This window comes from Micropterus dolomieu, linkage group LG01, assembly GCF_021292245.1.
Source record: "Micropterus dolomieu isolate WLL.071019.BEF.003 ecotype Adirondacks linkage group LG01, ASM2129224v1, whole genome shotgun sequence".
NCBI classification, from domain to species: Eukaryota; Metazoa; Chordata; class Actinopteri; order Centrarchiformes; family Centrarchidae; genus Micropterus; species Micropterus dolomieu.
In genome coordinates, this window is record NC_060150.1 from 44,344,986 (window position 1) to 44,369,202 (window position 24,217).

Consider the following 24,217-nt stretch of genomic DNA (forward strand, 5'->3'; position numbering starts at 1 on the left):
TCAGTTTCCATGGTGACAAACACACTGCTTCATGGCAGCTCTCTAAAGCATTCTGCAAATGACACTTGCTCCTTGACCTTTTGTCAAGGTGTTTATTTATCACAACAACAGAGACCTTTACACAGCTATTCACAATGTTCAGGGAGCGATGGCAAGCAGAAAAGTCCTATAAATTATGTTTGAGCCATTTGATTTCTCTGAATGTGTATTGTGGCCCATATGATGCCTGACTGAATCCATCCCACCCACTTTTTTCTCTGTCCAATATACAGGTGCATGAGTTTATGCACGTGTTTAGGTTATATCAGGGAACTAATATCAGACTTTTCAGGCTAACATTGGAAAACATACATTTAAAAATTTATTTAATACAATAGATCATGTATCATATAAAGGATTGGGCAATATAATAAAAAACCAATGATTTCAAACCACTTTGCAGTAACTTGGGATTATGTAGAAAGATTGCAGAGTAGCTCAATTAATTCAAAATATATTAAAAATAGTAAACTATAATCATATATTAGTACTTCTAGATCCAACAAGAAAATGTTTTTTTGTAAAAATAGAAGCTACTTTAAATTTAGACTTTACTTTCATTGTTGATTTTAGTGAGATGGCAAAGTCATACTTAAAATGCATTATAAAAAAAACTAAACTTAGGCTAAATGAAATGTCACTCTTGGCACATAAAGTGCTAGTTTTACTTCCTAAAACTCAACATCAGTGCTTGCTTCTGTCTAACTGGTGAATCTGGGGTCTTACTTGTACAGCGGGATATCAGGCTCCTTGCCCTCAGTTCTCAGGGTCAAACAGCACTGCTGCAGTTGAGACTTTGGATCATTCCAGTCCTGGTTCAGAATGAACTCCTGCAAAACACGAACCAAACAAAACACAGACGTAATTCACACTACTTCTTTCACAAACTTCCTTCAAAAAATCCGAAATGCAAGAAATAAAATTCTACTCTGTTCCAAACTCTCTGCCTCAATCACTCATGCTTTTATTTCATTCTTGCCATGACCCTTCCCACCGTTTTTACCCCTTCCTTTTGCACTCACTTATTTGCTCTTTCCCTGACTGGCTCTCCATCTGTGTCTTCACAGTGAGTATAAATCACAGGCTACTTAAGACAAAAGCCAATCCTGGGCCAGATATAAAGAGCGCCTTGGAGTCTCCCAGGTGTGCAGCCCTGATACATTTCTCTTATCCAAGGGGGACTTCTAAAAGCCCTTCCATTAACAGGGAAGCAGCCTTGTCATAAAAAGGCAGACTTTGAATCCAGAACTGTCTGCTCCTATTAATTTTCTACAAAGAGTGCTTCTGTTGCCTACGCTCTCGTACTCTCTCGCTTTACTGCCCCCCCATCCCTCCAACTCTGCTGTTCTTGCTTCCGCGTTTTACTTCCCTTTTTCTCTTCCTCACTTTCCCTCTCTCTGGGGGGCATCTGCACCCCTTTAGCCTAAAGCAGAAAAATGAGGCTGTTTTGAAAAGAGTGTAGCATATAGCTATGCACTTTTCATAAGGAAAGGAGCGAACATAAGGAAAGGAGTGTTTATGTTCCTGGTTTAGCCTCTCTATTTCCATCCAAATTGGATGAAGCAGCACAGTGTGCAACGTTGTGGTTTCCAGAATGCTATGTAAGGAGACGTGCTGGCTGTTTCACAACTTTTCTCTTGGAAGTGGAAATGAGGTGCTCTCTTGCAGCGACCATGACGCAAAGCTCAGCTCCTCCAGAGCTGGGGATTCTCCCTAGAGAGGCACACCAAGACAGCAATTAGTACGGCATATCAGACCACTGCAGCATCTTCACAAGGAGAGGTCCACGCTGTGTGGGTACTCTTACATGAGCATGTGTGTCAGCCCACTTGTGCGCATGCCTGTTTAGGCATGAGAGTGTATGTGATAGTTTGTGTCTTAGAGCTCTTCTATCTAAATTTGGACAATCCAGTGCTGCTTGAGAATAAAATGCCCGTTCTTCCTCACTCACAGCCGGCCGTGGGAGTCTTGACTGAAGCTTACCCAGTTTATCCAACTCCTGGAACACTCTGGAAGTGGACGCCATTAACAGTCCAAGCACTTCTTGGACCAAAAGAAAAGCACTGACAACACTGCTGCGATTACCGTTAAAGATGACTAAAATAGCGATCAAGCCGCCATCGCAAGAGGCATTCAAAAGCCGAGCACCACTTCAGGCCTTGCGTCAATGCCAGCCATTAGCTCCCTCCTCATCATCTCCCTGGTTCCCTGGTTCAGTGGCTCATTGATCAGGTGCGAGTGGTAAATGGCTATCAATAGTGGCTCACCTTCAGACGGGGGAAGAAGCAGACATTCATGAAGGTGTGCACATACTCCAGATCTTTATCAATGTAGAGAGCGGCAATGAAAGCTGCAGACAGAAAAAAATAAAGAAAGCACTTGTGAAAAAAAATATTGCTATATAAAGGTCGTAGTTCTTGTGTTGCTTCCGTTTCTGCTCTGCTAAACAGTTGGCTCTCTTCCTGCCAGTAAATAAAACATTAACAAAGACCACAGAACAAACCTCTGCTGTGGCCCTCCACATCAAGTGATGTGATGTTAATGTTAACAAATGGAAAAGATGGCTCTGTAGTGCCCTCTCATTTTCCATCAAACAGGAAATTGGTATATTGAGGGCCACACAGAGTTCACAGAAACATCTATATAATATAGATGATAAAACTGTATGTTAAACTGAATTGAGAGTAACTGTCAGTCTCACTGAACTGAAAAAGATTTGAAATGCAAGCAGTAGGTGCTGGGCGTCATCTTCATCTCGTGACTGTCCCTTTGTTTTCCCTCTTCTATTAGCTGCCAGTGCATTCACTCATCTCCGTGACTAAGACAGTGGAACATGAGAGAGGAATAATAGGTAATATTTCAGGAGGCCAGTGAGGGCCTGCTGTAGCTGCAGGGCACGGCTGTTCATATGCGGAAGAGCTGCACTCATTTCCATCCCTGACCCTCGTACCCTTCCTGTGTCATCAACTCTGCTCTGGCCTGAACTCTGAAGGACGATTTGAAAGGCAAATGATATGAAGCTCAAGTAATAAGTTCTGCCTATTGAATGCTGACCTAGAATGCATTGGTGTTTTATTCTTTCTTTGTTTTCCCCATTTTTTTTGCTACCAATCTACAATGGTCTATTCCCTATCCCCTTTGCCCCTCTCGCTGCTAGCTCCCTAATGTCCTATGGTGGACTGCAATAAGTCCCCACATACACATGAGCTCAATGCCAATAAGGCCCATACAGCCTTGCTGTCCCCACCTGCTTGCACCTCTGTTTGTGTGGAGGGGTTACCACATTCTCTGCTAATATTAATTTTTCCATGCACATAGCCTTAATCTTTGGTACACATTACTTAGACTGCCTTTTCATTGTGGTTTTGGAATCCGGGTACGTGCAGTAAAGTTTGAATTAAAGGAACCATAATTTTGTCTCTAGCTATGTATTTGAATTTTATACCCATATGCACACCTAAATAAAGGAAGAACTTAACATCTATTTTGTATTTGGGGATCAGATGACATTATGCATTCATATCAGAACAGGACGCTATGTAATAAGACTCTGAACAGGAAGGCTCCATTGTAGTCAGACCAATATTGGATTTTGTAAGACCAAAGCCGCCAGATATATTAGAGCTTAACACATTAAGGGATCCTTCAAAAATGTTCGTGGTATGTGACAATCAGTCCCTGATGGAATTTTCTAAGCTCTCAAAATAAAAATCTGCGATAAGCTATTGGCTTGTTATGTTTCTCACATATCAGTCTACCTTATTTAGGGATCTACTTGTAGAATTCATGGCAATGGACGTTTCCTGGTTAGGGTAGACAGTGGTGAGGGATCTCACCCACAAACACCTTAAATATTTGGCTAACTTAACAGTCCTCACTGCTGAAGCCCATTCTTTTTTTATATTATTACACATTATAATAATGAGACGTTATTGTAACCAGTGATTTAAATGAACAGTACTATGACTTTATAATTTTTATGCCATCTAATAGGGAATTGCCTCGGTACAGCTACCACTACATACAGCTGAGTTTGAAACAAAAAAGGAAATCAAATATGACTAAATTATCAGAAACATGGCGTCTCACACTTGCACTCCTTAGAATTTACAACATACTACAGCATATTTGAAATATAAGCATTAAGTGCTGCCTACAAACTGCCACTGCCCTGGAACACGCCTATTCTTGATTTTACTGTTATAAACGGTCTTTTTTCCCCCACTTAGTTAACTAACGCTCAGTGTTTACGGGAGTGGGGCTGGTGCACAGCTACCACTGTTGATAAACATGTATTGGCTGTGTTTTCAGTTTTCATTTTATGATGGTTTAGTTATGAGACTCTCAATCTTCCAGGCCAACTGCCCGCGGTAGTTTGTATCATATCCTGAAAGCAAGACTTTAGGTCTACCTCAACCAGTTGGATAAAACAACCACTGGACAATGCGGATCATTTTCTCTTTAGCTGCCAAATGTTACTCTTCTACCACCCACTTTAATTACTAAGAATAGTTTAGATGTCTTCTTCTGTTGAAAAAAAAAAAAAGAAATCTTTTAAACTGGTAGAATACGACAACTTTATTTTGGGATAATGTGGCAACTGTAGCTAGTGGACAGATAGGGAGCATCTTCCAGTGTCTTTTTAACAGAGAAGTGACCACGTTTGACTTCTAACACAAAGGGAACAAAGAAATCAATGATGGTACTTCATGCTGCCATCTTAAACTGCACATTCAGGAGAGACATGAGAGAAAAAGGTTTAGTAGGGGTCTTTTAAGATTTTCTTTCTTTTCATTTTATATTTCTGTGAATGGCTCAAAGAACTGTGAACATACACTCCAACAAGTCAGCCAGAGTCTTGGTCCGTAGTGCGACTGGTCGTTTGGTTTTGTCGTTGGTGATGGCGAACTCTTGCATGCCCAGCTCCTCTGCCACTTTGGCCTGTGTGCGGTTGTTTACCAGCGAACTGCGGAGTAGCTATGGACAAGCAAAAACAACATCACATTTTTATGTCCACCTGTCAGAAATGTACTCAGGGTGTGAACATATAGCCACACAAACACTACACAGACACACGCTGTGTGGAAATGTAAAGAAGTACACAAAAACATCAAAATAAACCCCACATGGAATAATTCATCAAAGACAGAAATGGTAATGCAGAGTAAATGTTTCAGGGAGATTGCACGTTGCTCTGTTAAATATTACATTGTGACTTGGAGCTTAGCGGATGACAACATGTTAGACTGGGCAAGGTGCATTTACTTCTCTAAAAGGAAAAACACAAACATGTTAAATATAGCTACAAGATGCAGAAAAGAGCAAATAGAATGCAATATGACTGTCTGAATCTGTCTTGCTGTGATGTGCCCTCCTTAACAGTACACACGCAATCACAAAACACACACACACACATACACTGGTTGAATGAGCACTTTTCCCCCAGATTTGAAATCCATTTCAGATGTACCCCACCTTGACTCTTGGGTATAGGCATCGCTAGAGCTTTCAGTCTCTCAATGAAAGCTTGCTGGACGCTTTTAAACAAACTGATGTCACAGCTTCCATCTATAAGGCATTTCCACAAATAAATATCTAACTACAAAGGTTCTTATTCAATTTTAGACCAGCTCAATCCCTCCAGCATCGAGAAGTCAGTCTTCCGAAGAGAAGTGCTGATGCTCAAATGAAGAGAGGGCGTTGTAATAACATCTGACGCTGTCAGAAAATGGACTTGCATGTTCAAAGTGTGATCATTTGCTTTGTACCTGTGTTACAAGCCCACACGTTTGCGCACACACGCAACTTTATTTTTCAGACACTTGACAGCTTTGGCAAAAATGTGCCAACAAAGATGTGTTATTGAAAACCACTGAACAATTGTGTCTCATGACAATACCCACCACAAGGAGCACAGTAAAGATATAGGCGCAGTCTGGAGTGAGGAGTGGAGGAGAGTCATTTTGTGGAAACAAGCGAAAGAGGAAGGGGGTGAACAACTGCTGGCTGGCACTTAGAGATTCAAAGATTGATAGGAAGGAATGAAAAAGAAAACATTTCACAGCAGTAACTTCACTCCAGGTAAACTCATGTAAGAAGCGGGGAACAGCGAGCAGCTTCAGAGAGCAGAAGCACAAAGACAGAATAAAGACAAAACACAGGTGCAAAGATGCAGATATGGATAAAAAAAAAAAAAGTACAGCTGTGGGAGCGTGTGTGAGGACATATTGTTTAAGTGATTTGATCTTACTGTTAAATGTCCTTCATGGTGGTCGGGGAAGTGGATGAAGAGGTACTCTGTGGCCACCAGCTGCATGATAGAGTCTCCCAGGAACTCCATCCTCTGGTTGTGGCCCCTGTAGAAGAGGGAGGAGGGATGGATGGACAGAGGTAAATAGGGAAAATAGGTTGAATTTTAATAAAATGAAAACGGGGGGTTACAAAAGGATATGATGGGGAAATAAAATGGTAGGGGTGATGTGTGAGGGCAGGGAGAAATGAGGTAAAAAGAGGAGACAGGGAGGGTTTCACATGAAGTTATTCAGCTACACATCAGTGGGGCATGAAAGGCATCACGCTCTCTCGACAAATCTACTGGGCTTTTAGACAGAAACGGTGAAGTTGGCTGATGTACATTTCATGGGTGGCCTCTGGGAACAGCTGCACTGACAGGTTGTGTGACAACTCCGAGGCTGCCTGAAGTAGCAGCCCTTCTTAAGAAAAACGCCGGGCTGTGATTGCAATTCAAATGGAAATAACCGAAGAAAAATAAATGCTTAGAAAACCTCTGGTACACCTGCAGGAGTGCCTGTCAAAACCCCTAAGCCCATAAAAGCAGCAAGCGGGCACATGGGTTTAGAGAACAACTTTCAACCTTCTAACAATTTCTAGAAAAAAAACTAATGGCAGCACTGTGATACTGTACATCAGCCTCCTGCCTTTCTCCCCCGTCAGTGAAAGGCAAGTCATTAATTAAACAGAATTATAGATTAGCATTGCAGGTGTGGGCTGGTGCTGTGCCAGGCAAGCAGGAAGCATCGGGTGGGGGGCGTACTGTAAGTGAGTGCCATGCAAGCAGCGAGGTATATACAGCAGCAGAGCACTCATCCATCTACAGATACTGTATGAGCCTAGCAGGAGGGGACAGTCAGAAGATGAGAGCGAAAGATGCAGAGGTAGAAGATGAGGAGGAAACTGACATCAAAGAGAAAAAAAAAGGTCAAAGTTTATTGTCTGATTTATGGTCCATTTGCCTTCAATGGGGGCCGCCGCATAGCTGAGCGACAGAGATCAGAGTTACAGACCCAGTGAAAGAGCTGATCAATAATCTCTTGATTATTTTATCTGTTCACTAAATATCTACTGTATAAAAGACAGGAAAAGAGGTTCATCGCAATTTTCTAAATGTTTGTTTTGCCCGACCAATAGGCCACAATCCAAAGGTAATACATGTACAATTATATAAAAATGTTTACACTTGAGAAGCAATCATGGAGTCTCTGAGGAACCTTCTGAGAAGGAAACCCCACCCCCTCAAGCTTCCATCATCACTTCTCTCACCCACGTTGCTGTGTAAGAAAGCAGAGGAGGGAGAAACAAATAAATTCTAGTTACTGAAACCACAACAGCAGCACTTTTTGAAAGTATTCAATAACTTTCTGCCAACTGACATCCAAACACATGCCTCTGAAACCATGATACTACACAATTACGTTCCTCAGAGATTCATCTGACGACTGTTTATTCCATTAAACCCAACACACAGAATATCAACAAATCCTCACATTTAAGAACATGGCCGAGCAAATGTTTGGCATTTTTGCTAAATAAATGACAAAAAATGTATTGTCAATTCGCCAATCAGTGACTAACTGTTTAAGCACTAGTCAAGTGTAGCTTTATATGATGTCAAGACAAGGCTGGCGGGCTCGAAACCCATTTGATTATTTAAATGTATATTACAAGGGGGGAAAAGGAAAGTACTGATAGATACCAAAGATAGCAGAACAGTTAATGCAGGGACACAGGAGGAGTAAGAACTTGAAAAGCTACTTTTTATTTCACTCCGTCTTTAAGGTTCAGAGCTGAGCTTCATTAGGAGGGAAGGGAACATTAAAAATAATCACAGAGATTCTTAATAAAAAGGCTCTGCCACTGCACGAGAGCGTAAAGAGTGGAGGTTGGGATGAAGGGGGGGCGAGAGAACTCCCTGCTCATCCTGCTCTTCAGTACTGTACGTCAATGGGTTTTCTCAAAATCCACCATACATAGTGTATGTGAGCTGGGAAAGGGGTATGCCAGAGAGCGTATGCTGAGTGGATACAGATTGAGAAGGTGCAGTGTGAGCTTATTTCATGGCCAATAGGAGGCAGAGCGAGAAAGGAAACAGTGGAGTGAGAGACGAAAGGAAAAAATAGGATAGATAGATGGAAATAGGAGGAGATAAAGCGGGTCAAAGAGGAATGCGTTACTGTGTGAAGCGTCACAAAGGGCCATCCTCATATTCACTTCAACAGCAGAGGCACAATGCTCCAGTAAGGTGGGGGGAAATTGAAGTAAAGTGTGGAGCTGAGGTCTTTATTCGCCTTTGACTTTGATCTAAAATACCTTTAACAGCCCCTTTAAAGAGGCGGCGACAAGCTGCCTGCTGTAAAAGAAGGGAGCACTCCATTTTTTAAGGCCATTTTCCCTTTCGTTTTTTAGGGAAATAATGTTCTTGTTTCATATGTGCATGCTTGTGTAAGGTTCAAATGTGTAATCTGCAGCTACCGTCTACAAAGTGTTACTGGGCAGCAAGTGGAGCGGTGACTGGAATCAAATATTCAGTGACAATAGAAAACAAGTACAAATGGTACTTAATATAATGAAACATCAGGGTCTCTTTAAGCAGAATTAAACTTAACTGAAAATTCACTATGTTTTTACTACAGAAGCTTTAAAGTAACAGTACTAATCTTTACGGACAAGCTATTTAAATGGACTACCCAATCAGGTTTAATATTATTAATTAGGTTAAAGATATTCACGTTACTTTTCATTGTTTTAGCACAAATATCAGGTTCTCTAAATCACAGTTTTTTTGTCGTCTGTCTTGTTCTGTCTTGTTTAAATCATGAAACCTCATTTAACATCAGTGCTAAATGACTGTGATGGTGATAATCTGCAATGGTGTTTGAGAACGAAGCAGTAACAAAGCCTGTGTGCTAAAGTTACAGCTGTTAACTGTAATGATTTACTTCACATCATTTAATAAAATATAATTCCATGTCTAAATGTTCCAGTGACTACTCTCAAAGCTCCACAGTAAAATGTATTTTTATTTAACAAATACTGAACTAAAAGAGAGATGGATCCTTTTTCACTAACAGTGAAATTCTTGCTACACCCAACTCTTCCACTGTGAGACGAGATAGGAAGCCCAGCGCCTGGGGGCCACAGCTCTCCATGTCGGTTGTCTGATGGTAACCTCCGGTCTCCACTGCCTCTCAACACGGTCAACTCCCATACTTTCCACTAGTGCTGTCTTCTTCTAGGTCAGTTTGTCCTCCGTCTCTGCATACAGTTATAGGCCAAAGGCCAACCTGGGTACTTTCTCCTCATCTGCTTTCTGCCCTTCTGTTCCGTTATATGACCTTGTTCTTTTCTCCATCACAACGCCATGACCTACTTTGGTATAACCTTTGTTCCTTATGGGCAACAGTTGCTCAGTTCCAGCTTTCAAGTCAGTTGGCTCTATTTAGGTCAACCTGTCTTTGGCCGCTAATGAGCTAATGAACATAAATTACCCTGCACATATATGAATTCCTTCATATATTCTTGTGAAATTTAAAATGCGTTAGGGTTAACTCAGTTTTAGAGTTAAGCTGTCGGATGTGATGCCACCAAGTTAGAAACTATCATTGGTATCAACCTTGAGTTGGAAAGTCCTCTAAGTAAAGCTCAGTGGGAGACAAACCTCTGGACCTCTAATCGACTTCACTGACCATGAGTAGGGAGAGGTTTGACATTTAAGTGATGGATTAGAACGTACACAGCAGTGCACTGTATGTGTGAATGTGTGCACATGACACACACACACACACAAACGCACGCAGAGCAATGTCCTTGTGGCAAACCTAAGCAAGCAATTACAGAGTGCAGCCTGCCAATAAGATATCTGAGGTGTGCTGCCAAGGCTAATTTGCTTTAGCTGTCAAACTCACTATTGTGTTACGTTGTAAGGCTCAGAAGTGAGTTAAGCTTCCATTGCAAATAACCCTCTCATACTAAGAATCAGAAACACCTCAAACTGGAGTGAACAGACTCGTAATACATGCGAAAATAGCAATCTCTCCTAACGAGCAAGGCTATACTGTACGGTAGTTACACAATAATGACATGGATGTCACAAACAGACCAATCCGTTGTCCCTCCGATCAATTTTAAGTCATCTACGTAGAAGTTTGTACCGTTTCCTACTGAACAAATGTCAAAGCTGGGAGGAAATCACCTCAGCATCACTGTGCAATTAACAGAGAAAAACAACCCAAAAAACAAAGGGTGCATATCTCTCCATATTCAACCCACTGCATTATATACATAGTATGTGTGGTCTAAATTAAATCTGGATTAAAAAATATATAATTTAAGCGAGAATCCAGGAATTCACAAGGTGGACTGAAGCACGACAATAAGAGAGAAAAAAAAAACATATCTGTCAAATAAGAGATGTGGCCGCAATAAATGAAAAAAGATCCATTTTAAACCTTCTGCCCTGGACAACCCAGTGAATCAAAACCCCATTTCCCATGAGGCAGCGGGGTTATGGCCTGACAGGTACAGGCAGACTACAGATATGGGGACTTCAGAGTCCCTCAGGCCTGTCTCTCTCTTTTTTGGCTGTGAAACCCTTGGATTAGGGACTGGGCCAAAAAGAGCAGTGAAAGAGGCTATCTGTCACTGAGGTACTTTGAACATGATATTCAAGACATCACTTACACAGGCAGTCTTAGTGACTGCAAGAAAGTGTATAAGCTGCAGGGGGTAAACATAATGATGATGTGGGAGGAGGAGGCTGCCGCATTCAGATATAACTATTTAAAATGCTCGACGTATGAAAAAACTCCCAGCATCTCAGATCATATTATATATTATAATGCATCATGCCTCCTCACCTCTGATGGAGCAGACATCTCTAGCTATTTCTGCAGCACCCTTGCAAATTGCATCTGGCAAACTAGTGTCTCTCACTTTGCATTTTAATTGGCCATAACTACATTATCAACAAACACTGACTGTACTTACAAGGTGAGGTGGTTGAAGCCCACAGTCCTCAAGGTGAAGGCTCTGGCAAGAAGACGCACATGTGTGAACAAAACTCCAATAGATTCCTCGAAGCTCGTCAGTGTCTGGAGGACTGGAGACGTCTCAATCAGCTGCCTGTCTGTCTGAGGTTCCTGGACCTGGACAAGTGGAAGGAAAATAGCACAAAAGCCTAGTCATTACAGAGCAGAGGTGTCTTACTAGGCATAGTCAAAAGTGCGTTCAAATGTATAGACATTGGTCTTTTTGAACAATGAAATGGATATCAGAAACACTTTTATTTTGGGGAAAGTCGAGATTAATAAATGGTCTTATATTTTTTATATGCATTACCTGTGATAATATGTACTAGTGTAATAAGCATTTTCTATGTATTGATCTATGAAATAATCTCTCAAATATGTAGCAAATATGTGTCCAGCAACAACCAGAGTGACCACTTTAGGGATGCTTTAAGCAGACACAAAAAACCCAACTTGCTCAATGAAGTCATTTTGCATAAAAGCGTAAAATAAACTCCTTAAATGAAATGAACCGCTACAGTATGCGCCGCTTGAGGGCCTGTTTAGAGTGTGTGTTTTTACTCCGCCTCAAAACAAACTCAGATGATCTGCAGCAGATGGAATCTCTTCGTCATTAAGTTTTAAGTCAAATAGCTCGCTTTTTTCTCTCTCTCTCTCTCAAAATCTGGTGATTCAAACGGTCAATTAATAATATCTCTGGTGACTCAGTCGTACTGTACTTTTTCACGCTTGCTCGAATGCAGGCTATATCAGAGACTCCCAGCCTTATGACTTTGATAAGTCTTGAAAGAATAGTTTTTGGTTGAGAAAATTGCTGTAGATTATGCTTTTAATGTTAGCTTTAGGGCTTGGTGAGTTCAAGGGTAGACGGGTTCTGCAAAACAAGCCGCTCTCTTTAAGTACAATATTTGCTCATGTCTGTGCCCATTAAAAAAAGAAATGAGTGCTGAGAAAATATGTGCATGCATGTTTTTTGAATCAAGACATATCCTTATGGGTGCATTAATTAGGCTGCTAGAAATATCTAATTGGTCTCTGCGTGGTAGGCTGTAAGGTTGACATCTTTTCCAAAGAAAACAGAAACACTGAGCAACATAATTTCATGTGGACATTCAAAGGGAACTAAAGCACATGATAATGGCTGTGATAGCTTGATCCATTTAGCTGTACCCTTTAAAGTACCCCAAAAATAAGAATAAAGAGTTATATTCAAGACTCCCTGGGGAAAGGCCACTTTATTCCTATTCAGCATCTTCTTTCTGTTTTCATGAAGAAATGACAAGTAAACAGCTTTCTCAGAGTCTCCTATGTCAAGCCAGTGCGTAGAGAAGAGATGTTTTATTAAATTCAGTATTTTAATTGGAGTGCCGCCAGTAATGTCATGGTTCCATCTTTCAATATGTCCTAAGAAACATTTCATTTCTGCCTTTTTCCCCTCTGTTAATTAACGAAAGGCGTTTAAATGTCATGCATCACAACTAACGGCATCTCACGAGTTCAGCACTCATAGGCGCTAGCTATCCTTCAGGGGAAATGGCCGGCAGCAAGTCTTCAAACGAAGTGAAGAGAGAAGAAAAAAAATAAAAAATAAAAAATCAACAGCAGTTATGAAAAAACACGTTTGAAATGGCTTCAAAGCTTCACTTTCAGCTCAGTCCAGACAGAAAACAGAATCAGAGCAGAGGTCTCTTAAGACCCAAAAAGTCTGACACTCATGTATCTCCCCAACAAACCAAAGGAAAAATTATGAAATCCATACTCAACGTAAATGACGTTCTGGTAAATTATTTTGGAGAGCTGGGGGTGATGATGCACTGTTGCGAATCGAGCGAACACGAAAGACATAAAGATGTGCCTGTCAACCACGAAGCATTCCACTGCACTCTGTAGGGCACGTCGGTGGCAAGGCTAATGTATGCATGTATGCCAAAGACGGGAGTACGCATAATTACCCACGCCAATGGCGAGCTGCTATTGCCATCCACTCAAATCTCATTAAGGCAGCTCCTCTTTCACCTTCGTTTTGTCATCCTCATCTTGGTGGGCAGGGGAGGGGGTGACACCTTGTTACCTCTCAACAACAATTCTGGGAATAATGTTCTAGCCTAAACTCCTGAGGGCCATCATCAATTATAGAATAAATAATTAATTTTTTTTCCTTGTGTGAAACAGCTCAGATTATCTCATCTCAAGACAAAAGGTCAGGATTCTATCAAGAGGTTGGCACAATTTAACAGGCGTTGGCCCACTGGCAGGGAACCACCCAGAGGAAACCTCAGCCTCACGCGCAGTGTGTGGTAATGAGGCCACAGCTCTGAAGCGGCTAATGACTACTCACGCAACACACTCCGGAGGTTCCCCTCGCACCACAGAGCGGCAAGGCTGACCCCGGGGCTCCACCCTGACCACGGTGCCCGTCACTGGGGCCGCCGCTTTGCAACTCACCGAGAAAACACACTGCTGGATTCAGCGGGTTTATTTTGAGCACTGACAAGCTCAACAAAAACATCCAGGTGCTCTGTGGATCTTCAGCATTATGCGATGAAAAATACAGGGGTGAGGAGGCAATTACACAGTATATATTTATATATACGCAAATGTACGTAAACAGAAACAATGCTATTTTGGGCCAAACATGGATATGCAAAAATGTACATATAAAGACGAAGAGACACTCATGCACATGCAGGGAGATGAAGAGAATAAACTGCTTAAAGACGAGTCCCGACATACACACAAAAAGAAACACTTTCTCCACACAAACACATCAGAGAGAAGGATGCCTGACGGTCCCTGGAGGCCCCATGTGATTCGGGACTGTAATCCTGTTACGGCATCTTTGATCTCTCCTTCCAAATCCTAATTTCAAACAAACACTGTTGACATGTTCAATGTTTCTGGGCAGATCATGCAAAGCAAAGAAGGGCAAACCGAGAGAGACAGAGAGAGAGTGGAGAGACAGAGAGAGGGAGTGAGTGTGTGCAAAAGCATGATGATGCAGAAGGGGAGAATGGTGCAGCGGAGAAAAGAGCAAAGGCAAGAAAGAACAGAGATGGAGTAAATGAAAAAGTGGATTAGGGTCTCGACCAATGTAGAGTGCACTAAGACACTGGAGCAGAACAATGGAGACTAGTGTAAGGCTACTGGGAGCCTTGTGACAGCTATAAAGAACTCAGTCAGCCAAAATAACTAACAGCTTGTCCACCTCTGTTAGCAACATTCACAAAACACACAAGAAAAAAAAAAAAATAAACAGTTTTCAAGCTGGAAAACTTCAATGATGGGATAATACTTTTGTGTCTTGGGGGTGAGGTGAGTTTTAATGAGAGGCACATAGCCAAAATAAACATCAATAATAAAACATCGCTCAACCAACCTGCAGGGGGTGTGATGGGTAGTTGAGCCAGACATCCCGTAGGTCCTGCAATGACAGAAAAGTTGGGGGAGGAGAGATGAGCCGTCAGAGTAAAGAGATAACAACGTGAGGGTTATCTAGGTTACAGATATCATTCTACAAATACTGTAACAGTACAAATAAGCATGATAATTACTTTATGAAGTCAAAAAACTGAAAAAAAGATGTAAAACATTATTATACGTTTGTATTTTTTTTAAAATTAAGTCAAATACAATCAGGAACGGCTCTCAGATAAAAGTATGTTTTAAGATGGGGCTGTAAGAGTTCACTGGTTCTGCCAACCTGGTTTCCTCGGGCAGGCTGTTCGGGAGCCTCGGGGCCCTGACTGCAAACGTTCTCTTTTGAGTCGGGCCTCTGGAACAAACAAAAGACCTCTGCCCGAGAATCTCAAAGTACATGCTGGTGCGTACGATACTAAAAGGTCAGATACATAGCAAGGCGAGAGGCCATGAAGAGCCTTAAATGTAATCATCAAAATGTTTAAATTTATTCTTAAACATACTGGAAGACAAAAACAGGAGTGATGTGTTCACATTTCTTTGTTCTGCCTAAAAGCCTGGCAGCTGAATTCTGTACAGTCTGGAGTGGATCAGTGGATTTCTGGTTCAAGCAACTTCCTTGTTAATAATCTTTTCCATTGATCTTGAATTGCAAAGCATTTAGTAAAGTCTGTTCTAATAGGAGCTCAATAGATTAATCACTGATCATCTTATCATGTTAATAATGATTGAGATACAGCTGTGATGATGGTTTAAAGGTACATTTGATGAATTAGCGGCACTATACAAAGCCACAACTGTGCGTAATGGTTGTGTGTAACAGCAGCTGTTCTGTTGGAGAACCTCACTGACACAATCGGTTAAATTGTAGTTTTTCATCTTTGCCGTTCTTCTCATTGACAGGGCTAATGGCTGGTGGAGCAGTATCAATATGCATACAGGTGTTTCCACATCCATTTATGGATCATTGTGGGAGTGGAAATTAAGCTTGTGCACATGTGTCCGTTTCCACAATGACTGAACAGAATCAGGCTTTAAAAATCTTACAAAAGGAATGCATATTTCTGTCTTTGCCCTAACACACCGTTTTAGTGAATTTATACAGAGTTTTATGAATCTGGACCCTGCTGTCTGTATCCCATAGCGCCTTTGAGGCTAGCAATAAGCATTTGGGAGTGTTGATCCCCATCGAGGCTACACTTATCGCCTTCCAACACCCAGAGCAGAATGATTCGCTGTTATTTCTAGAGACAGGCCTCCGCCATGGTTCACACTTTCTTGTCCTCCAACCATTTTTGTCCAAAAAAAAAAAAAACATTTCCCAATTAGCTGGGTAGTTTAACACCCAGGTGTAAAGGGACCTTTACATAACTTTATCAAGCAGTCAGTGGGTCAGTGAATGCGCTAACGATTGTCCTTTACAGGATTACATGAATAAACTACAGAGAATCCCAAACCTGGATAAATATAAGTATTGAAAACAGGCTACGAAATGTAATACCTCGGAAATAAATTTAGTTAATATAAAAATATTGTCAAGTGCAGCTATAAATAATTTCCATCAGAAAGGACATATGATTTTATCAGTGGTAATACACCAAACGAAAAATACCTTGGAGACTACACCTTGCAGCCTTGACAATCCATTCTTCGCCAATATCAGAGACAGCAGCTCTGTTTCTCAAGATGAAAAATCAATTTAACACTTAATGATGAAGTTTTATGAGTTGTCATTCTGCAGCGGATCAAAAAAACTGAAATTGTGATGATGTGCCACAGATGGCTCTATGTAGGGGGGACACTCTGCACTTCTTAGGCCAAATGCTTTCAGGTGCCATCAGCAGGCCCAGTGGGGGGCAGTGAAATAACAGCAAATGAGCCAGCATCTCATTTTCAGACCAAGAGGTCTGTACATGGACCACCCGCTGGGGAGTGAGGTGGTGGCGGTGGTGGTTGGGGGGATTGTGCGGAAGGCGAAGGGTGTTGCGGTTGGCGGGCTGGTGTGTTGTCTCTGGAGACACACATAGACAGTACTGGCCTCCTTGTGCCTCCCTGCCTGTGGACTAAAATATGTGCAAGATCAACATGTTTCTTCAACCCTGCTCTGAGGTAACCTTACAAGATCGAATGGTAGGGAGACACAGGCTCACAAATAGACCACAGTGCGAGAGGGAGCATAAGCTGTGGCTCAAGTTGTTGCCAAGGACAACGCCAGTCAGAAGCAGTTTTGGGCCTGGGGTCTAATGTTGGGTGAGTCATAGCCGTGATATAGATGTGGCGAAGGCCTCTAAAGTACAGTATCACTCAGGTGTTTAAAAGGTTCAAGAAGATAAACCTTTAAAATGCTGTGCTAGCCCACGGGGAGGTTGTGTGTGGTCAGCGGCATCGAATGGGCGCCTCATCTTCTCAACCAACCCAGCTGGCAACCCATCGCCTTGAGCAGCCAATGAAAAATTCATGAAAGTGGTCAATACGTTTGAGCAAACGCTTCCTTTTGGTTGCTTGTCTCTTAGTGCTTTTCAACTCCAGTCCCAGGCTAAGTACATAGCAAGTATCAAGTCAACATAGAGCCTGCTTGTGAATACAAAATGGGTTCTTGGGTGTGGAGGATGGCATTGCTTAAAGAAAAGTCAATAGGCACTGGCTAATGGTTCACTTTTGACAGTGATATTGAAGCCACGGAAATTGCTGTAAAATACACATGAAAGTGCTGCATCGAAGATCATAACACATGCATACAGGCATGCAAAAAAAATGTTAAAAAATGACTGAGAACGAGAAGACACCAAAAACAAGAGAGCGGAAGTGAAGTACACCACAAGCTGCTTCAGCTTGTGATCGAGGCTTATGATTAAAATCCGTCTACGGGGCGCACGCGATCCACCCACATGCTGTATATAGACCCGAACAGCTAATGTTTCAATTAGAGCCATTCCAAAGACAAGGCAGACAATGATTAAGCCAGCGTCGAGTGGGGATTTAAGAATAACAACAGGGCCCCCCCCCCCCCCTCTCTCTCTCTCAGTACAAGGAAGGTATAATTACTGGGGGCACAAATCATCATGTGCAGCAGCTGAATCATAGCCATTTAGAGGATGGAGCTCTTGTGCTACAAACTGAAATAAAAGGGGGGGGGGGGGGGACATATGCAAACATGTTTATTTGAATGTCAACAGCCTACCCATAATGCGAGTTGAAATTAAAAGCCATAAAGAAAAGCAACTTGGGGAAAAAACAGCTATGATCTCAGTTTAAGGTGGGCTTCAATCAGTTCTGCTATAACCCACTGGGGAGCTGAGACGCACAAACTTAGGTCTCACAAGCCAAGCGTGAATAGGCAACACCACTATACCCGCTAACTACACACATATACACACACTCCCCACCCATACACACATCTGGGATTGTTGACCATCTGGGATTGGGACATGACGGTGCTCCTATCTGGCACGGTCCAACGCTCCTTGACAAATTGGACTCTAGCTACAGACTGCCAATCAATTCATCAAACATAGAAGTGCAGCAGAGAAATCAATAAGACATAGTGTTGCTGATCAATACCAACATAAAAGCAGCCCTGAGTCCAAAAATGGAGGCTTAGGTCAGTGAATGGTCAAGGTGATCTTCCAAATATGAAGGGCTCTACAGTTTGAGTATTTTACTTGTATAACAAACATAGTCAGACTGGCCATTGGTTGCTCTGCGGGCCGCTTCAGAAGTCCGTTATACAAAAAGAGAAACATATATACACTAGATAGAATGCGGTTTGTTAAATGTTATAATATTACACTAATAGTAATTTATACAAGTTCCTCCTGCTGCTTCTAGCCGCCGCCTGGTCCAGAGAGCAACATGTTCCCTTTGTCCTATTTCACTAAAGTTATTGTTATAAATATATCTTGTTTACATAAAGTGTGGTGTGGGTTGTGTGGGTGGTGCTGGTATATCATGTATCCGTCCCTGGTTCAAAAATAATAAGTATCACATTAAAAATTGTTTTCAATGTGTCACATTTTCTAAACATCTGTTTTAATGTTTTAAAAAGCTTTGACAATAATTTAAGGCCCATGCCGAGTGTCCAGATGCCAGGATCTTCACTTCCATAGCCCTCTACTGGTTTCCACATCGTAATTACACACAAGGAAAAGGAGCACACATACACACTCTAAAATATGTGTCATAAATTGTTTGTTAATAAACTCTGTTACTTGAACATTTTTCATTGTGCTCCTAAATTTCTTCATTTAGGAAAAAGGTTAGCATAGAGGCCCTTTACGGGGAAACTAATGTCGGCTCTTCGGTGAAGGCTATCATGCGATTAATGGTTGAGGTGAGGAGCACAACTGTGAGTGTGGGCAGAAAAGAGTATTTGAATGCAAAAAGGCCAGTGAATGTGTCCGTGCATTCATTCTCCAAGCTATTACTAAACCAAGGACACACTCACTCTCACGCTTTCATTCATACGTGGGAAAGTATTAGCTGTTGTCAAAATACAAAGCATACACATTGCACAGATAAACAGAGAGGGACATTGGGGTGTTGAAGGGGTAAAGAATGGTTGAGTGAAAAGAGAAGTGGAGTTTTCATGTTTCATTTAACAGAAAACAGAAGCACTCATTCTCAGGAAGACAAACCGGATGTTCTTTTATACAGAAATACAAATGAATGATCTGTGTTTTTGGCAGAAAGAACTAGCTTGAATCCACCCAGGGGCTACTACCGCTGCAAGCCAGTGAGGTGGCCTTAGCATGGAGAGAGTTGTCAGCCAGCCTTTCACCTGGATGTAAGCCTAGCACACTCTACTGGTGTACAAAGAGACCTTAATAAGAAGTCATAATTAGCAAATACAGTTAAAGCCTGATTAAGTGGCAATTTTTGCTAAACCACTCAATTCAGAATACAAACCAGCACCTTTTACTATATCAAAATGGGGAGAAAGGGTTGAAAGATTGAAATTGTTATATCTGCCTGAGTCAGTTAAAAGCAAGCTGCTTTTGGCACTGCATCCAGATGTGAGGGGGTAGGAAGAAGGCTGCAATGCCATACAACCAAAAGTGACCATGGCAGTGCCATGGTGACCGCCTCAGTTGTCACAGCAACCCTTGTTACATTTGGTGTTTGAGTGTGTATGCTTATGTGGTGGTTTTAATAAAAGCCAAAAGATTAGCCCATGGGCAACTAGTGAGATCATCATTATGGTGAGGCATGTCCCTCAGGACAGCACTGTGTCATCAACATCATTTCCCAGCAATATTGCACTGCTGTTGAGTCCAGGTTGGGAGCAATCGAGCAGCTCCCCCTGAAGAAGATGCTTCCTGCCTCTCTGCTGATGCTTTAATAACCTCCACAGTAATGTCATTAGCAAATTAGCATCTATTGTTTCCTCCGGGCTTCTGTGTGCAATGAAGCTAGATTCCATCCTCTGCAAGAGGCCTGTTGTTTGGGAACCAGTGCCAGCAAAGGTGATGTGTTGAGAGAAAAACAAGTGGATGGAAATAACTGTTGCGCTCCAGCCATGAATGCCATACCAATTAGGGAATAACAGAGAGAGCGAGGAGAGGAAAAAAACTGGGGCCACTGTTTGTCTAGCTAGGTCTTGAGGTGGAAATTACATGCGTGCTTTGTTTTAGGCAGTCAATTCAGAATTCAACCTCCGGAGTCGTGGAGCTTTTGTGTTGACTTGTCATAAGAGGACTGGAGCGAAACATCTGTGGGGGTAATGACATCCTGGGGTGTAAGAGAGAGGAAAGAATGGAAAGGAAAGACGGAGAAAGCAAGAGGGAGCAAAAGAGAGACACCAGCCAGCATCCTGTTGTTACTAAAAGGAGGGTGTGGAATGCCATATCAACAAACAGAAGCAGCAAAACCTTCCAGGGTGTGATAAGAGAAAAATGTCCTTCGGTTCTGCACAGCATCTTATTAGTTTGTTAACGTGCTGTGTGACCCATTCTGACGTGTTAAACTAGAAATACAGAAGGACCACAGAAATGTATCGCACTCTGTGTCTGCCCATCTCTTTTGTCTGCCCCACAACTCCCCACCCCCATACCCATCATACCACCTGGCTAGTGTTTGGCTTTCTGGTCTGTGTCCATCTGTCTCCTCTCAGCTTTGTATGACAGAGCAGCCATCAGGAGGATTCAGCAGGGGGGGGTGACAAGCCATACTATTTCAATATTTAGTCTGCCTGTCTAAAAACTTTCAAACCGAAGTTGAAAATCATTCACTTTGGTTTGCACAACTTCTCTTGGTTATTTCAGTCAAATGCAACCTGGCCAATACGCTCCACGCAGCATCCATATCCTGTGTAACCATAACAATGTAGTTTTTTGTCGTGTAACTTGGACTGCATAGTCACTGTCACTGTACCACACCTGACATGATTGGTTGTCAAGGTGGAGGAGATTGGCCTTCTTTGGTTTAGGGCGGAACGATATGGGGGAAAAAAAAATCTAATTGCGATTTTTCTGCCAGATGATATGATTCAATTTGCTTTTCTTTTTTTAAATTTGGCTAAAGTTCAATATTCACTGCCAGTCTATTTTTGACGGAAGCTGCGTCAATCAGCACAGAGCCGATGAACCGGGCAGGAAGTCAGACACAGAACGGCACAGAGAATCCGGTCGATTTTCCAAAACAAACCACCCCGCGCAGACTCCTTATCGTGTGTCAACAATAAACACAGCTAAAACATACAATAAAATAAAGAATTTAACTACGTAGCCTACTTAACCATGGTAGAAAAACAACAATCAAGGACAACCAAACACTGTGAGAGATGGAAGATGGTACTGTGTGGCAAGAAGTCAATCCAATCCCAGGCCGGGCTGGAAAAAAAGGCAGTCTTCAGTGATCTGTAATGGTATCTTGCTCAGAAGTCAAAAAGATGGATAATAAGAGCAATGAACAGCATTAGTTAGGGCCCATCCAATAACAGCCAATTCCTTTTAAGCATTGAAAAATCAGAGTAAAACATGATTTTGGTATTTACTGGTTAATTTTTTCATTAGGGAGTGGTTATCTTTAAACTTGAAACGGGACCGTGTTTATTCTAATTACACTTTGAAGGCCATGTATGAAAGTTATGCATGCTTTTATTACTCCACTATTGACCAATTTAATTCCTTGTTTTCTTGCATGCGCTGCAAAGCTCACACTCATCTCCAGTGGATTTAACATGCTGAAGAGACACTTAAAGTAGAACAAAGAATATAGAGACATACCCACCGCATGGCCATCTATTTCAGGCTCCCATTAGATTTTAGAATTTATTTTAAGATTTTGCTGATTACTTATCAATATAACTTAAGACTGACCACAGTTTAAACAATTCTGCATCTACTAGGGATCCTTTTTTCCATAAAACATGCTACTAACAAACTGTCTTTGTCTTTTCTTTGTTCATTGTACGTAGGTGCTCCCATCTGGAAATTCTATCATAAGCATCTCTGACTTTCCTCTAATCTGTTCCCTGAGTGATAAAACAAACACCTGCACTCTATATCCTATCATCATGGAAACATGCAACAGCAGGTCTTTAGTAGCCATGGGATACTGATTTGCTGCTCCGTGTTGTTTGTTTCTTTTGCATAAGAAGATGTTTGTGTGTTCATGTTTCTCTTTGACTGCAGTTTTAATTACAATCTTTATAGCAATGTACCCCATTCTCTGTCTGCTACAACAGATGCCCCACTGCGCTTCATAATATAGTATAGTATAGAATACTCGACCTTTTGTAGGTTTTTGCCCCATTCAAATTCCAATCCACCTCTGTTCAGCAGCTCCAAAAAGTCAGTCTTTACAGGGGAATCTCTCAAACAAAAAAAGACCTCCAATTCACGAGAACTCAATAAATGCTGTCAACTTTCATGGCCAGAGAATGACAGTAAAAAACAGGACCAAGGACATTTCAGTTCCCCACAAAGATGCGAACACTCTGCAGTCAGAACTCAAACACAATGTCTGGTCGCACAGTAGAAAGGACTCGTAGTAATTTCCAGCGACAAATCAAGGCCAAAAGTTTTGGCAATTCAAGTTAAGAAAGTGCAAATAAAAGGTTAGAATATGAAACAGAACTTTGAATTATTGGTCTTGACCTCACATCAGTAAAATAAAGTGCATAAAAAAGCATCTCAGTCAAATTGAATACATCATTTATTTACAACCGTCCAGCAATGTTTTTTTTTTTCCAGGAGGGGTGAAAACCAACTAATGATAATCTTCCCCAGTTGTTTTGTGCTGCGAGGTTTTAAAATTTTTTGTCCTGTTCCGCTCTTTCAAAGACTACAGATCTTGATCAAACATGTTCGATGGATCGCCATGTGCCCTGTAGTATGTGGGAGTCACAAACTGAATCTCAAACAAACACCCTCAATAGCCAATTAGAAACAAGCCTGCTGCTACATCCTAGATGTGCTGCAAGTCATTTAATTGATTCGTAACATTTCTTGCCAAGATAAACGCAAATACTGATTCATTCATCAATTATTCATGCCTGCTGATCACACACACACACACACTCAAACAATAGCAGGTGTCCTGCTCAAGACTTGCAAACCGCAATGTTCCACATCTCCAGTTCATTTCGCAAAATATACAAGCTAAGCCATGGCTGCATCCAGATTGTCTTTCTTCTCAGTCTCATGGTTTTATCTTTTTCCATATCAGTATACTCACAATAAGCAGTATTGCAGGGTAAAGTGAGATCATGTGAGATTTCAGGTTCTGAGTATGCAAGGCCTCAATATCATGTAATGTGTTGTACTTTGCCAAAACATGCAGCGTGTGGATTTGAATGAACAACAAGAGACCAGATTGGCGAAAACATTACTGTTATGTCTTCCACAGATCGAAGGAGGAAAATCTTGTCTAGCGTGTCTGCAGCTCATCTATATCCCTGATGTGTACATACACATGAGCGTCCACAAAAAGAAAGAGACACAGACTAAAGCGAGTATGCATCCTGTACATAAAACTACAGACTGTCAAAGGGCAGAAACCACATTCGAGCAGAGTAATACATTTTATCAGTTACCTCGCTGTTGAAAAGCAGTCTACCAAAGAGCTGCCGGGCCTCCTCCAAGCCTCCTTCCAAATACACAGCACCTGAAGAAAACAAAAAACTAAGTATGAATGAATACAAAATCAATACAATAAAGTTTAATGAGTAAGTGTGTGTAGAGTATTTGCTGGAAATTGTGCAGGATGCTTTCTTTATTATGTGTAACGGTAAACCAGTGGGTTTACAAATTTAAGGTACCTGTGAAAAGCATGACTTTCCACCAGTGCATTGCTGGTGTAAAAAAAAATTCTAGCAATTCTGAGGCAATTTCAGACTTCTCTCCTAATGGAAAACTTAAAATTAATTGAACTCGGCAATGAGTTATAATTGCTTTATTAAAAGTAGGAGTGCATTTTTATTGCTTTTTGGCGGTGAA

The 24,217-nt window shown here is 41.6% G+C and overlaps 1 protein-coding gene across 6 annotated transcripts in view; it reads right to left on the reverse strand.

Annotated features, from left to right (window-relative positions):
- The window catches only part of drosha (drosha ribonuclease III), an 88,337-nt gene that overhangs the window by 13,065 nt on the left and 51,055 nt on the right, over positions 1-24,217 (reverse strand). For 3 of the 6 annotated variants that reach the window (XM_046041028.1, XM_046040951.1, XM_046041101.1), the window contains 8 exons: positions 23,815-23,885; positions 15,064-15,135; positions 14,740-14,784; positions 11,323-11,480; positions 6,290-6,395; positions 4,875-5,016; positions 2,307-2,389; positions 766-869 (listed from right to left, as the gene is read on the reverse strand). In XM_046041028.1, the coding sequence (XP_045896984.1) occupies positions 766-869; positions 2,307-2,389; positions 4,875-5,016; positions 6,290-6,395; positions 11,323-11,480; positions 14,740-14,784; positions 15,064-15,135; positions 23,815-23,885 (781 nt within the window). Of the gene's footprint in view, positions 1-765; positions 870-2,306; positions 2,390-4,603; positions 4,765-4,874; positions 5,017-6,289; positions 6,396-11,322; positions 11,481-14,739; positions 14,785-15,063; positions 15,136-23,814; positions 23,886-24,217 lie in introns of those variants that run through there. The other 3 variants (XM_046041204.1, XM_046041170.1, XM_046041260.1) reach the window with 2 other exon arrangements.